Genomic DNA, 12644 nt, shown 5'->3' on the forward strand with positions numbered 1-12644 from the left:
ACAACTAACTTTGGTCTCATTTTTCTTTGTTTCTTCTAGCAAGTGATCATAAAAAATCATGTGGTATTAAAAATCAAAGTCACACAAGGAGCAGATGACTTTATTAGTGAATTCTACCAAACATTTCAAGAATTAACACAAATCCTTTTCAAACTATTCCAAAAAAAATTAAAGAGGATGGAAGGTTTAACTCATTCTATGAGGCCAGCACTGTGCTAATACTAACTGATACAACATATACCTCAACAAAAAACTAGCAAACTAAATTCAACAGTATATCAAAAGGATCAGATGCTATAATCAAGTAGGATTTGTTCCTGGAATGCAAGGATGGTTCAACACATGAGAATCAACTGACAAAATACACTACAACAACAGAATGAAGAAAAAAAACAATCATCTCAGTTGATACTGAAAACACATTTGACAAAATTCAACACCCTGACATGATAAAAACAACTTAAAAACCAGTAATAGTAGGAAACTATCTCAACATAATAAAGGCAATATGTGAAAAACTCACAGCTATCATATCTGATTGTGAAAAACTGAAAGCTTTCCCTCCAATATTAGGAATAAGACAAGTATTCTGCTTTTTCAACTTCTATTCAACATAGTATTTGAAGTCCTAACCAGAGCTATTATGCAAGAAAATAAAAGGCATCCAAAATGGAAAGGAAGAAGTAAAATTATCTGTATTCACAAACAACATGAATTATATGTCAAAAATTGTAAGATTCCACAAAAAACTGCTAGAAATACTAAACAAATTGAGCAAATCTACAGAATACAAAATCAACATGCAAAGTTAGTTGCATCTCTATACCCTAACAAAGAATAAAAAAAAAATTAAGAAAACCATTCCATTTACAATAGCATTGAAAAAGAATAAAATACTTAGAATAAATTTAATCAAGGAGGCAAAAGACCTGTATGCCAAAAACTACAAAACTTTGTTGAAAGAAATTAAAGATATAAATCAATGGAAAGGCATCTCATGCTCATGGACTGGAAAATTTTATTTTGTTAAGATGTCAATACTATCCAAAGTGATCTACAGATTTGATAAAATCCTTATTAAAATCCCAATGATGTTTTTTACAGAAAAAGAAAAATCCATCCCAAAATGTATATGAAGTGACACCAAATAGTCAAAACAAAAACAATTCTTGAAAAAGAAGAGCAAAATTGATGTCTCATACTATGTTAACCATGTGTTCATGATGTTTTTACATCTGGGGCCTTGCTGACCCTGGAGAGACTGTCCCTTCCAGAGCTAACTTATTCCTAGAGATAGTAAACAACCACCCTGTGAGAATACCTTTTATATGCAAGCCAACCAATACAAAGCCCATACCCTAACTACCTTCTTTATTGTACTCGCACATTCTGGGCCACTACCTACCTACCCTGGGCCAGGTACCAGACAACTATGCTCTTATGCCCCAGAGCTTGATAAAATTATTCGAACTAGACAAGCCTGATTACCCTGCTTCATATGTAACTTCCTTTGGAAACCACAATAAAAGCTCTTGCCCGTGTTTTCCCTCTTTCACTCTGCCTGACAAACCCTAGTGCCTTCCTACATGGTCCTGTGTACATAGCATGCCCCCTCCTTTTGAGAACTATGAGTACCAAATTATCTTTATTGGAGATGGCAATCATCTCCAATCTGTTGGCTTCATCAAATCTAAATAATAAAACCTACATTAAAAAACATATTTCCCCTACTTTCCTTCTGGGGATTGATAGCCTGATCGCTGTTTCTCAGTCTTTGGGTCTGTCCCTTTTCATCAGTCCATATTGTTCTCTATAATCCACAAATGAGTAGGGGAGGGCGGGGGTAAGGGGAAGAGATCAACCGAAGGACTTGTATACATGTATATAAGCCAAACCAATGGACATGGGCAACAGGGAGATGGGAGCATGAGTGTGCGGGGCGGGGGGGGGGGGGGGGGGGGGAGGGGGAGGTTAAGGGTTAATGGGGGGGATGAGGACACATTTGTAATACCTTAACTAATAATAAAAACAAAACAAAACCAAAAAAACAACATATTTCCTAATTTCAAAACATACTGCAAAGCTACTGTAATCAGTGTGGGACTAGCATAAAGATAGACATTTAGACCAATGGAAAAGCCCTTTGTCCATTTTTTATCAAACTGTTTTATTGTTGTTGTTGTGATTGAACTATATAGTTTTTAAAAATATTTTTTGAATATTAACTCATTATTAAATACATGATTTGCAAATATTTCTCATATTCTGGGGAATTGCCTTTTCACTCTGTTCATAATATCATTTAAGGCACAAACGTTTTTAATTTTGGTGAAGTAAAAACAAAAATTTATTTTTACTTTTGTTGCCTGTGCTTTTGGTGTCACAGGCAAGGAATCATTGCCAAATCCAATGTCATGAGGTTTCCCTGTTTTCTTCTAAGAATTTTATAGTTTTAGGCCTTACATTTAGATCTTTGTTCCATTTTGAAATAACTTTTGTATATGATACAAGGTAAGGGTCCAGTATCATTTTTTTTTGCATGTGAACATACAGTTTTCCCAGCACTATTTGTTGAAAAGATTGTCCTTTCGCTATTGAATGGTCTTGGCATATAAAGATTTAATACAATTCTCATCAAAATCTCAATGGACATTTCTACAAAGAAGATATACAAATGTCCAAAAAGCTTAAGATGTTCAACATCACTAATCATTAGGGAAATGCAAACCAAAACCACAATGAGATAGCCATTAGAATGGCTACTATGAGCCGAAACCGGTTTGGCTCAGTGGATAGAGCGTCGGCCTGCGGACTGAAAGGTCCCAGGTTCGATTCCGGTCAAGGGCATGTACCTGGGTTGCGGGCATATCCCCAGTAGGAGATGTGCAGGAGGCAGCTGATGGATGTTTCTCTCTCATTGATGTTTCTAACTCTCTATCCCTCTCCCTTCCTCTCTGTAAAAAATCAATAAAATATATTTTTAAAAAAATGGCTACTATGAAAAAAAAACCACCAGAAAATAACACGGATGTGGAGAAAATGGAATGCTTTGCACACTGCGCTGGTGGGGCGATAAAAATGGTGCAACTTCTGTGGTTCCTCAGAAAATTAAAAATAGAAATACCATATGATACAGTAAGTCCACTTCCGGGTATAGATCCAAAAGAATGAAAAGGAGGAATTTGAACAAATATCTGTTTACCCAAATTAATAGTAGTATTATTCACAATAGTCAAAAGGTAGAAGCAACCCAGTATCCATTGATAGATGAACGGATACACAAAATATAATCATCTTTAAATGTTGGGGGCCAGATGTAAGCTGGCAAGGTCCTTGCACCTGAAGGGGCTAGCAAGGGTGGGACCCTTACCCACACAGTTTTCCCAGACTTGTTTGGATGGCGATTATCAGTAGAATGAGAGCAACATTTGTAGAATGAGAACAGCCTTTCCATAGCTTACCAGGAAGTCTGTAACTATTTACTGAGATATGCTGTACTGAGAACTTGTCCTTCTGCTGTGTCTCTCCCTTAGAGATTAAGAGGGACAAAGAATACATTCCTCTTGACAGACCTCCTATTCAGTGTGTTGTGTATAAATAGGATTGTATAGCTAATAAACTCGCTTCAGTTCATCAAGAGAACTGGGGTCCTCCCGACCCCGCTTTCCTGTCTTTCTTTCTTTTCTCAATTCCCACCTCCCTGCCTCAGCCCGGCTCAACCCTGTCAGGCTGGCCCTGACATTTAAAAAGGAATGAAATTCAGATACATGCTACAACACAGATGAACTATGAAGACACTATAACAGAAGCCAATCACAAAAAGATAAATGCTACATGATTCCATTTAGAAAGAAACCTAGAGTAGTCAAATTTTGGAAACAGAAAGTGGAATGGTGGTTACCAGGGGTGAGAAGGGGAGAATGGGGCATTAGTGTTTAATGGGTACAGAGTCTCAGCTGGGAAAGATGAAAAAGTTCTGGAGATGGATGGTGGTGATGGCTGCAGAACAATGCGAATGTATTTTATGCTACTGAACTGCATACTTAAAAGTGCTTAAACCGGTAAATTTTATGTTAGGTATATTTTATCACAATAAAAAAATTCAAATCAGGTTTCAGAGGATTCTTTTAAATGAAACCAACTACATTCTTTATAAAATGGACACAACTAATTTTCTGAAGATACATTTAGAAAATGCCAAAATAAAAAAATTGAAGAGAAAATTTGTTAATGAGCTACAACTGTATACTAGGAGTAATTAGCTTTAATGGTTTTGTCTCTTTCTACAACAAAGTGAAAAATAGTAATAATAAACTGTCTTACATATATCCCATTAGACATAAATTTAAAGAGAAGCCAATCTTGAAGCCAAACCATTCCAGGACCAGGTCTAGAAATGAACTCTAGGACACATAATATATTTCTGCATGCTTTAGTCTAAGTCAGTGGTTCTCAACTGGGAATGGATTTTGATGCTTCTGTCTCCCAGATTTTTGGTTGTCATAGTATAGGTTAGGGGAAGGTGCTCCTGGCATATAAGGGGTAGAGGCCAAGGATGCTGCAAACATCCTACAAAGCACAGGCCAGCCCCTCCCACCCCCCAAAGAATTATCTGGTCCAAAATGTCAATAGTGCAGAGGTTGAGAAACCCTGGTCGCAGAGAAAACTCAGTCTAAAAGGCCCTATGGAACTTCTGTCAGTAATACATATGCCATTAATTGTACATATGCCCGACACAAACAAATGAAAAAGTATTTACTTTGATAAGAAGTGTCAGAATAACAACTGTCAGTAATGATTTTAAATAGAATATTACCTATTGATCTATTAACTCTGCATTTTCACACTCTATCAAGAACAATGTATAATCTATGTTATCTCACTGATCTCATAAAAATCATACTGGGATATAACTAAATCTAATAAATATTTGTGGACAAGATGAATCAAAGGATTCATGTTTACTTCATTACTATCTCTAGTTTGGTTGAATGTGGCTTCAAAAGTTGATATTTGTGTATGGAAACCAAGTTTAAACTATTCGCACATATTAACAAGCTCACTTCCCTTGATGGCATATTTTTAAGAGCCAGTGAATTTTATAAGCTACTTGTATTTTCTTTTATTTTTATGCTACTTGTATTTTCATTGCACTACTCTTATTGCTAGCATCCAAAATACAACTTTGTATTAGTGAGTCGTTTTCAAGACATTTATTGTTCTTATGAATGTACTTTTAGATATCAATTGTGGGAAATGTGATTTGGATGAATGACGTTTATCATAATTTACTTCCCACAGAATTCCACAAATTGTCTTAACATAAAAGAATTAATGATTAATGGAAAGAGTCCATTTTATTCCATTACTACTCCCATCTTTCTTTGTTCTGAGAGCCATTCAAATACACAAAATGTAGCCAACAGTATAACTAAGGACAACAATTAACATTAGATTGCAAAATGCAGCTAGACGTCAATTTTGCTTTGTACATATTTGCTAGATGAGAAATTAAACTTTACCTCTATGTCTTCTATATATTTGTAGTGTGAAACCTTTGCCACGTCAAAGTTTTGGCAAAAGCCAGATGACAGAAAAAAAAATTCTTAAAGATACGTATTTCAAATCTATTGCTAACTACATAAACTCTGAAAAAGAAATAAAGACTAAAGGTTCATTGCCTTGGAAGAGTATAAAAGCAGCGATTCTCAACCTGTGGGTCGAGACCCTTTTGGGGGTCGAACGACCCTTTCACAGGGGTCGCCTAAGACCATCGGAAAACACATATATAATTACATATTGTTTTTGTGATTAATCACTATGCTTTAATTATGTTCAATTTGCAACAATGAAAACACATCCTGCATATCAGATATTTACATTACGATTCATAACAGTAGCAAAATTACAATTATGAAGTAGCAACGAAAATAATTTTATGGTTGGGGGTCACCACAACATGAGGAACTGTATTAAAGGGTCATGGCATTAGGAAGGTTGAGAACCACTGGTATAAAGAATTTTTATTCTTCTAGGAAAAGCACATCTTTGTGTGACTTATAGCTGGTTAATTTTATTACATTATTTTGAGAAAAGAAAATACTCAGGGTGGCTGATTATGCAAGTAGGTTTCACTCCATTTCAGTCCTTAGTGAAACACAACATTTCAGTACATTCTAAAATAGTAACTTTAATGTGTACTCTATAGACAGTTCATTAACGTTCTCTAACATAATACCTATAGAAATAAAATTATGACTAAAATATTCTAAGGGCTTTATTATTTCTTGAGGCTACTTTAAGAAAAAACAACCAGGGACAGCATCTTTTAATTCAGAAAATCATGAATGGGCAGGATTTTCAAGGGCTTTGCCAACTCTAATAAACCACAACAGAGCTCTTATGCACAAAGTGACTGCCTGCACCTTAAACAAATGATTGAACTGGCAGGGAAGATGTGCCACCTTACATATGAAAAGTGATATACAATTTGCAAAACCATTTCACACAAACCACGTAATACAATCTATCAGGTAAGTAAAATATTAATCCATAAGGTTAAGTAAAATAGGTATTTATTTTGCAGATGAAGAGCTTGAAGCTCAAGGCATTGTCCAAGAACATACAGCTAGCTAATAAAGAAAACAGCTAGAAATAGAAGACACTGTACTTTTTTTTTTACCAAATCTGGTCATTTTCTTACTTACATATAGTTAATACACCAAATGTGAAAAAAGTTCAAAGTGCCAAGAAGAACCATTCCAATTACAATTTAATTTTAGGTTAGTTCTGCTCAAGGATGAAAAGAATTGCCATTTTATCAGAATCATAACTACTCTGACGATGTCTTCGAAAGACCAATAATGTGTGAGAGCATATTCACATAAATCTGCTTAAATCACACAGCAACATGTTCAACATACATAGGGCACCCTTTTTAATTTTCATTGTGAAAGCCAAGAGAATTGCACATGTTACAGCCAGGAATAGCCAGTGTTCTTACAGAAAAAGTCTTTTTGCTTCTCAAACACAGAAATGCTCCTGGTGCCTTCACTAACAATTTGTTTAATATAGCAATCAAGGTTCTCCACAATCATCCTCAGATATAACCCGTTAGATCAGGGTGGGGAATGTCTGGCCCACAGGCCATATGAGACCTGCAAAATCATTTCGTCTGGCCCTGCCAAGGCATTTGGTTTGAGTTAATTCAACGTTTGACCAAATATAATAGGCTAATTTTAAAAAAATATATTTGTATTAATTTCAGAGAGAAACCTGACGGAGAGAAACGTCAATGATGAAAGAGAATCATTGATCTGCTGCCTCCAGCACATCCTCCACTGGGGATCGAGCCTGCAAACTGGGCATGTGCCCTTGACAGGAATTGAACTGGGGACCTTTCAGTCTGCAGGCCGACGCGCTCTCCACTGAGCCAAACCAACTAGGGCAAGCAGGCTAATTTTTAAGTTGATAACTTTGTATGGCCTGCAAATGATGTTATAAATACCCAAATGGCACTTGGCAGAAAAAAAGTTCCTCACCATGCTTTAGATAGTCCACATTCCCAGCTCCACAAACTACTGAATTCTAACATCTTTTGTTTTTTTCTCACATGATATCCGTCACCCTCTCATATTTTTCGTCCCATATCCTGTCAATTGAAGTCCAACTCATTGAGCAAGGTTGAAACGAATGCTAGCATCCTCCTAATAAATTACTTTTTTGCCAGATCCTACAAAGTTCCTTGTGACTGGACCACAGCTTTTACTTTATCCTACATTATATTAGTACTAGAGGCTCGATGCACAAAATGCATGCAAGAGTAGGCCTTTCTTCCTTGGCTGCTGGCACTGGCTTTCCTCTGGCACTCGGGACCCGGGCTTTTCTCCAGCCACCGGCAGGCACCCAGGACCCGGGCTCCCCTCCCAGCCCTGGCTTCATCTGGAAGGCTGTCAGGAAGGATGTCTGGTCTAATTAGCATATTATGCTTTTATTATTATAGACTAGTGGTTTGGGACCCCTAGACTTTTACCTCCTGAGTATACAAACTGCTTCAAACTTAACAAACTAAAATTTTTCTCCTAGCAAAGTAGAGGATTAAAAAAAAAATCTGTCCAGCCAGGGAAAGCCCATTGAAGCCCCTGTTCCTGCCTCTACAGTGCTCTCTAGACACAGTGCAAACACTCCACCCAACCCAGACTTTCCTGCCTATGGCTTTGCCTTGCCCTTTTATCAAGGTGCTCCGCAATGGCCTGTTTCCTGACCTGGCCTGCTAGAAACAATCCTACTCTTCTTGGGCAGCCTTCCCCCCTGGCTTGAATGTCAAGTTCTTTCAGTAGGCTTGATTCATCAAACTGTTCAATATTTAAACTTTATATCAATATTTAAAGTTGAGCAGAGGGTGAAGAAATTCAAACTGGGGCAAGGTTCATTCCATTATATTTTTATACAATGCCAAATCTGAACCACAACACCTTCCAGAGAAATGGAGATAGTAACACTCGTTGATACATGCACATGCAAAAAGGTGTGTATTTCAGAATGACTTAGCATTTTCAACATTTCTTAATAAGTGTATCTTTATTGGTTTAAAGCAATAAATAAGCTATATAAGTAATTCATGAAAATTATATGTGAAAACACCAAATTATAACAGGACCTTAAATCCTTAAGCTATTTTTCCACATCTGAATTTAGTTAAGATATAATTAAAATAAGCAAAGCACTACCCAGCAAGTGATTCACATGCACTTATGACTATTCACTAAATAACCCATCCACAGGCATGAATGCTTCCTTTTCTAGAAGAAATATACATTCTATACTCAATGCTTCAGGCGCAAAGGAAGATTTATATTTCCAATCTGGTAAGTATTTTTTATTCCATGTAAAAGTCCTATTCTCTCTCCTCCATAAGACAAATACCACTTTCAAGGAAAAGATGGAAATGTTGAAAAGGTGGAAAAAAAAGGTCAAGGTCTGTAATTTAAACTATAAAAATATGGATGGTGCAATCATGTGCCCATACCTCTTCAAAACATCATGAACGAATTAGCCATTTTAAAATCTTTTAAAATCATTGCATAAAAAACCAAATTCAGATAACTTCTTTTTATCAAAAGCTAATAATATGATTATAATAAAAGCCCTGAAGTTAGAGGCTCCAATACCCAAATGATCCACTTTTACCTTTTTTCGTTCCTGCTCCCTCTGTTGGAGTCTACAGACTGAGTCAGTAGCTGCTTGCACTGAAATAAAACAGAGAATGGGTTTTCAATTAGCAGCCCTTGATCAATGAAAGAATGACCTGGGAAAACAAATATGTGGAATGTTTTAGATCTCAAAAAACTATGCAAAAAACAGCAACAACAACAACAAAAAACCACGATACTATTTTGGTTGTGGTGGGGTAGCAAAAAAAGAAGTTCTACCAATATATTCAGTATGTCATAATCAGAACTACCATCATTCTTGAGCTTTGAGTTGCAAGCCAAAGGCATTTAAGTACTAATTCCAATGACAAATTGTCAACAATAACCTTAGAATTGTCTAAAAAGATATAAACTTTGCATTACATTTTGATTGTGCCTTTACAGTGTCTTTCCCAATCACTAGGCCCCTCTCCCTTTGTCTCTTGCACACTACTGCTCTCTTGCAGACATTACTGGAATGCTTCAACAACTTTCTACTATTCTTCTTGCCTCTGCTCTCGTCTTCAAATTCATCCTGGCTGCCACTGCCACATTCAAACTTCTCCAGATTGTTTTCATTGAGTTGTTTTCCTTTCTAATGGACCAAAACTGTTAGTAATAATTACTATAGTTATTTATTAGTACTATGGTGCCAAGACCTGTACTTTCCATGTATTATTCCTTTTAATCCCACTTTTCTATTTAGAAGAGAATCACAGTCACACTTTACAGAGTACTGGCATTTGTAAAAAACAGGGGTAAAGAGGTAGATGTCACTCAAGGAGGTAATATGACTAACTAGTGACCCAGCACGTAAAATCGTGCGAGACCCGGGAACCGGCCCCCCCCCCCCCCCCAGTCCTAGCGTGGGGCAGGACCCAGAGTCAAGTCCCCATCCACCCGCGCACACCTTGCTGCACACGCAGCCCCGCCCACCTGTGCGCAGCGAGGCCTCCTGGTGACTAGTCTTTGGTTGTTACAGCTTTACGACCACTGGGTTTTTATTATATAAAAGATAAATACAAAAAGTAGGATTAAAATCAGATCTCTGACTCTAAGGCTTGACTCTTATCCTCAATACTCCATTCCTCTTATAATTTCATCAATGAAGCTGGTTTTAATCCATCAGTTATTTAAACCTTTTCATTTACTGGATCCATTGTATTTACATAGATAAATGTCATCACTTACTTCACTGTTTAGTGTGCAGGCTAAGAGTCAGACTTTGTTTTGTTTGTTTTTTTTCCTTGCTTTTGACTTTATTTCTTTTTTAATGAAATCTTTATTGTTCAGATTATTACAGTTGTTCCTCTTTTTTCCCACAACTCCTCTCCACCCAGTTCCCACCCCACCCTCCGCCCTCACTCCCCACCTACTGTCCTCATCCATAGGTGCACGATTATTGTCCAATCTCTTCCCTCACCCCACACCCCTTTCCCCCACCCAAGAATAGTCAGTCCATTCCTTTTCTATGTCCCTGATTCTATTACCATCACCAGTTCATACTGTTCATCAGATTATTTATTCACTTGATTTTTAGATTCACTTGTTGATAGATGTGTATTTATTGCTCATAATTTGTATCTTTACCTTTTTCTTCTTCTTCCTCTTCTTAAAGGATACCTTTCAGCATTTCATATAATAATGGTTTGGTGGTGATGAACTCCTTTAGCTTTTTCTTATCTGTAAAGCTCTTTATCTGGCCTTCACTTCTGAATGATAGCTTTGCTGGATAAAGTAATCTTGGTTGTAGGTTCCTGGTATTCATCACTTTGAATATTTCTTGCCACTCCCTTCTGGCCTGCAAAGTTTCTGTTGAGAAATCAGCTGACAGTCGTATGGGTACTCCCTTGTAGGTAACTGATTTTCTTTCTCTTGCTGCTTTTAAGATTCTCTCTTTGTCTTTTGCTCTTGGCATTTTAATTATGATGTGTCTTGGTGTGGTCCTCTTTGGATTCCTTTTGTTTGGGGCTCTCTGCGCTTCCTGGACTTGTAAGTCTATTTCTTTCACCAGGTAGGGGAAGTTTTCTGTCATTATTTCTTCAAATAGGTTTTCAATATCTTGCTCTCTCTCTTCTTCTGGCACCTCTATAATTCGGATGTTGGTACGCTTGAAGCTGTCCCAGAGGCTCCTTACACTATCTTCATATTTTTGGATTCTTTTTTTATTTTGCTTTTCCGGTTGGGTGTTTTTTGCTTCTTCGTATTTCAAATCTTTGACTTGATTCTTGTGATCCTCTGGGCTGCTGTATAATGTTCTTTATTTCAGTCAGTGTATGCTTAATTTCTAGTTGGTCCTTTATCACAACATCGAGGGTCTCATTAGATTTCTTGAGGATCTCACTACATTTATCAGTGGTCTCACCAGTCTTTTTGAGGGCCTTATTAAATTTATCGGCGGCTTCTAGACTGTTCTTTAAAGACCTTAAAAGTGTGGTTTTGAACGCTATATCCAGCAGTTTGCTTTCCTCCTATTCTGTCATTTGTGTCCTGTTTCTTTGTCTCGGCATTTTTTATGCTTCGCTGTGTAGATAGAGTGCCTTTCTGTGCTAAGTGTTCCAATTACCTGAGGTAGACACTCTTGGTGCATCCCCTTGTGGGCTTTGTGCACAGTCTTATTGTAATTAAACCTTGATTGTTGTAGTTATCACTGTGAGGAATTGACCTCCAGGCCAATTGGCTGTGAGAATCAGCTGTGTCTGCAGTGGGAGAACTTCTGTGCTGGAGACACCCCTCTGGGGCTAGACTTGCTTCGATGGGGCTTTGGTGCTCACTGAGTCTGCCCCCTGAGTGTGTCTATTATGGTTCCACGGAGCTGCAAACTGGATGGTCCCACTCTGACCTCTGGGCTTCCTGGCTCCTGGATCTCTAGGGAGGTGTTAATCGAGCCTTTGCCTGAGGCTATCCAGCAAAAGTCTCCCTGCAGGGCTTGGGTGGGGCGGGTCCCACGGGATCAACAGGGCAGGGTTAGCAATTATGGCTGCTCTCAGTCTTGCCCTCAGAGGCTCTGTTTCTCAGTGTCCCAGCAATTGCTGCAAGTACCTCGGAGAAAGCTGCCCTCGAGTTCCGACCGATGCCAGACTGTCCCGTTTCTCCTGTTTTAGTCTGGGTCCCCAGAGACTCGCCCAGAACTGGAGCTCAGAGCCTGAGACTCCCTCCCAATTGAAAAAGACAACCGCGCCCTCAGCTGCCAGCCCGCTCCGCATGCACCTCCGCACCTTAGTATTTTACTTCCACACCGCACCTCCTCTGAGTCTCGGTATGCTTTTCTCTTTCCTCCTAGTTGTAGAACTTCCACGCAGTCAGCCTTCCTGTGGATCTGGATGATGTCCGTTCCGTCTTTTAGTTGTATTTTTGAAGTGGTTGTTCGAGGCAGCAAACTCCGGTGTTTACCTATGCTGCAATTTTGGTTTCTCCTCCAGACTTTGTTAAATCTAGAGGTGAGCACTTATT

The 12644-nt window shown here is 38.1% G+C and overlaps 1 protein-coding gene across 2 annotated transcripts in view; it reads right to left on the reverse strand.

The window, feature by feature from the left end:
- The window catches only part of BLOC1S5 (biogenesis of lysosomal organelles complex 1 subunit 5), a 114323-nt gene that overhangs the window by 63634 nt on the left and 38045 nt on the right, over positions 1-12644 (reverse strand). For both annotated transcript variants that reach the window (XM_081087242.1, XM_081087243.1), the window contains exon 4: positions 9190-9248. In XM_081087242.1, the coding sequence (XP_080943368.1) occupies positions 9190-9248 (59 nt within the window). The remainder of the gene's footprint in view (positions 1-9189; positions 9249-12644) is intronic.

Source organism: Myotis nattereri (assembly GCF_964212035.1).
Source record: "Myotis nattereri genome assembly, chromosome: 3".
Taxonomy (NCBI): Eukaryota; Metazoa; Chordata; class Mammalia; order Chiroptera; family Vespertilionidae; genus Myotis; species Myotis nattereri.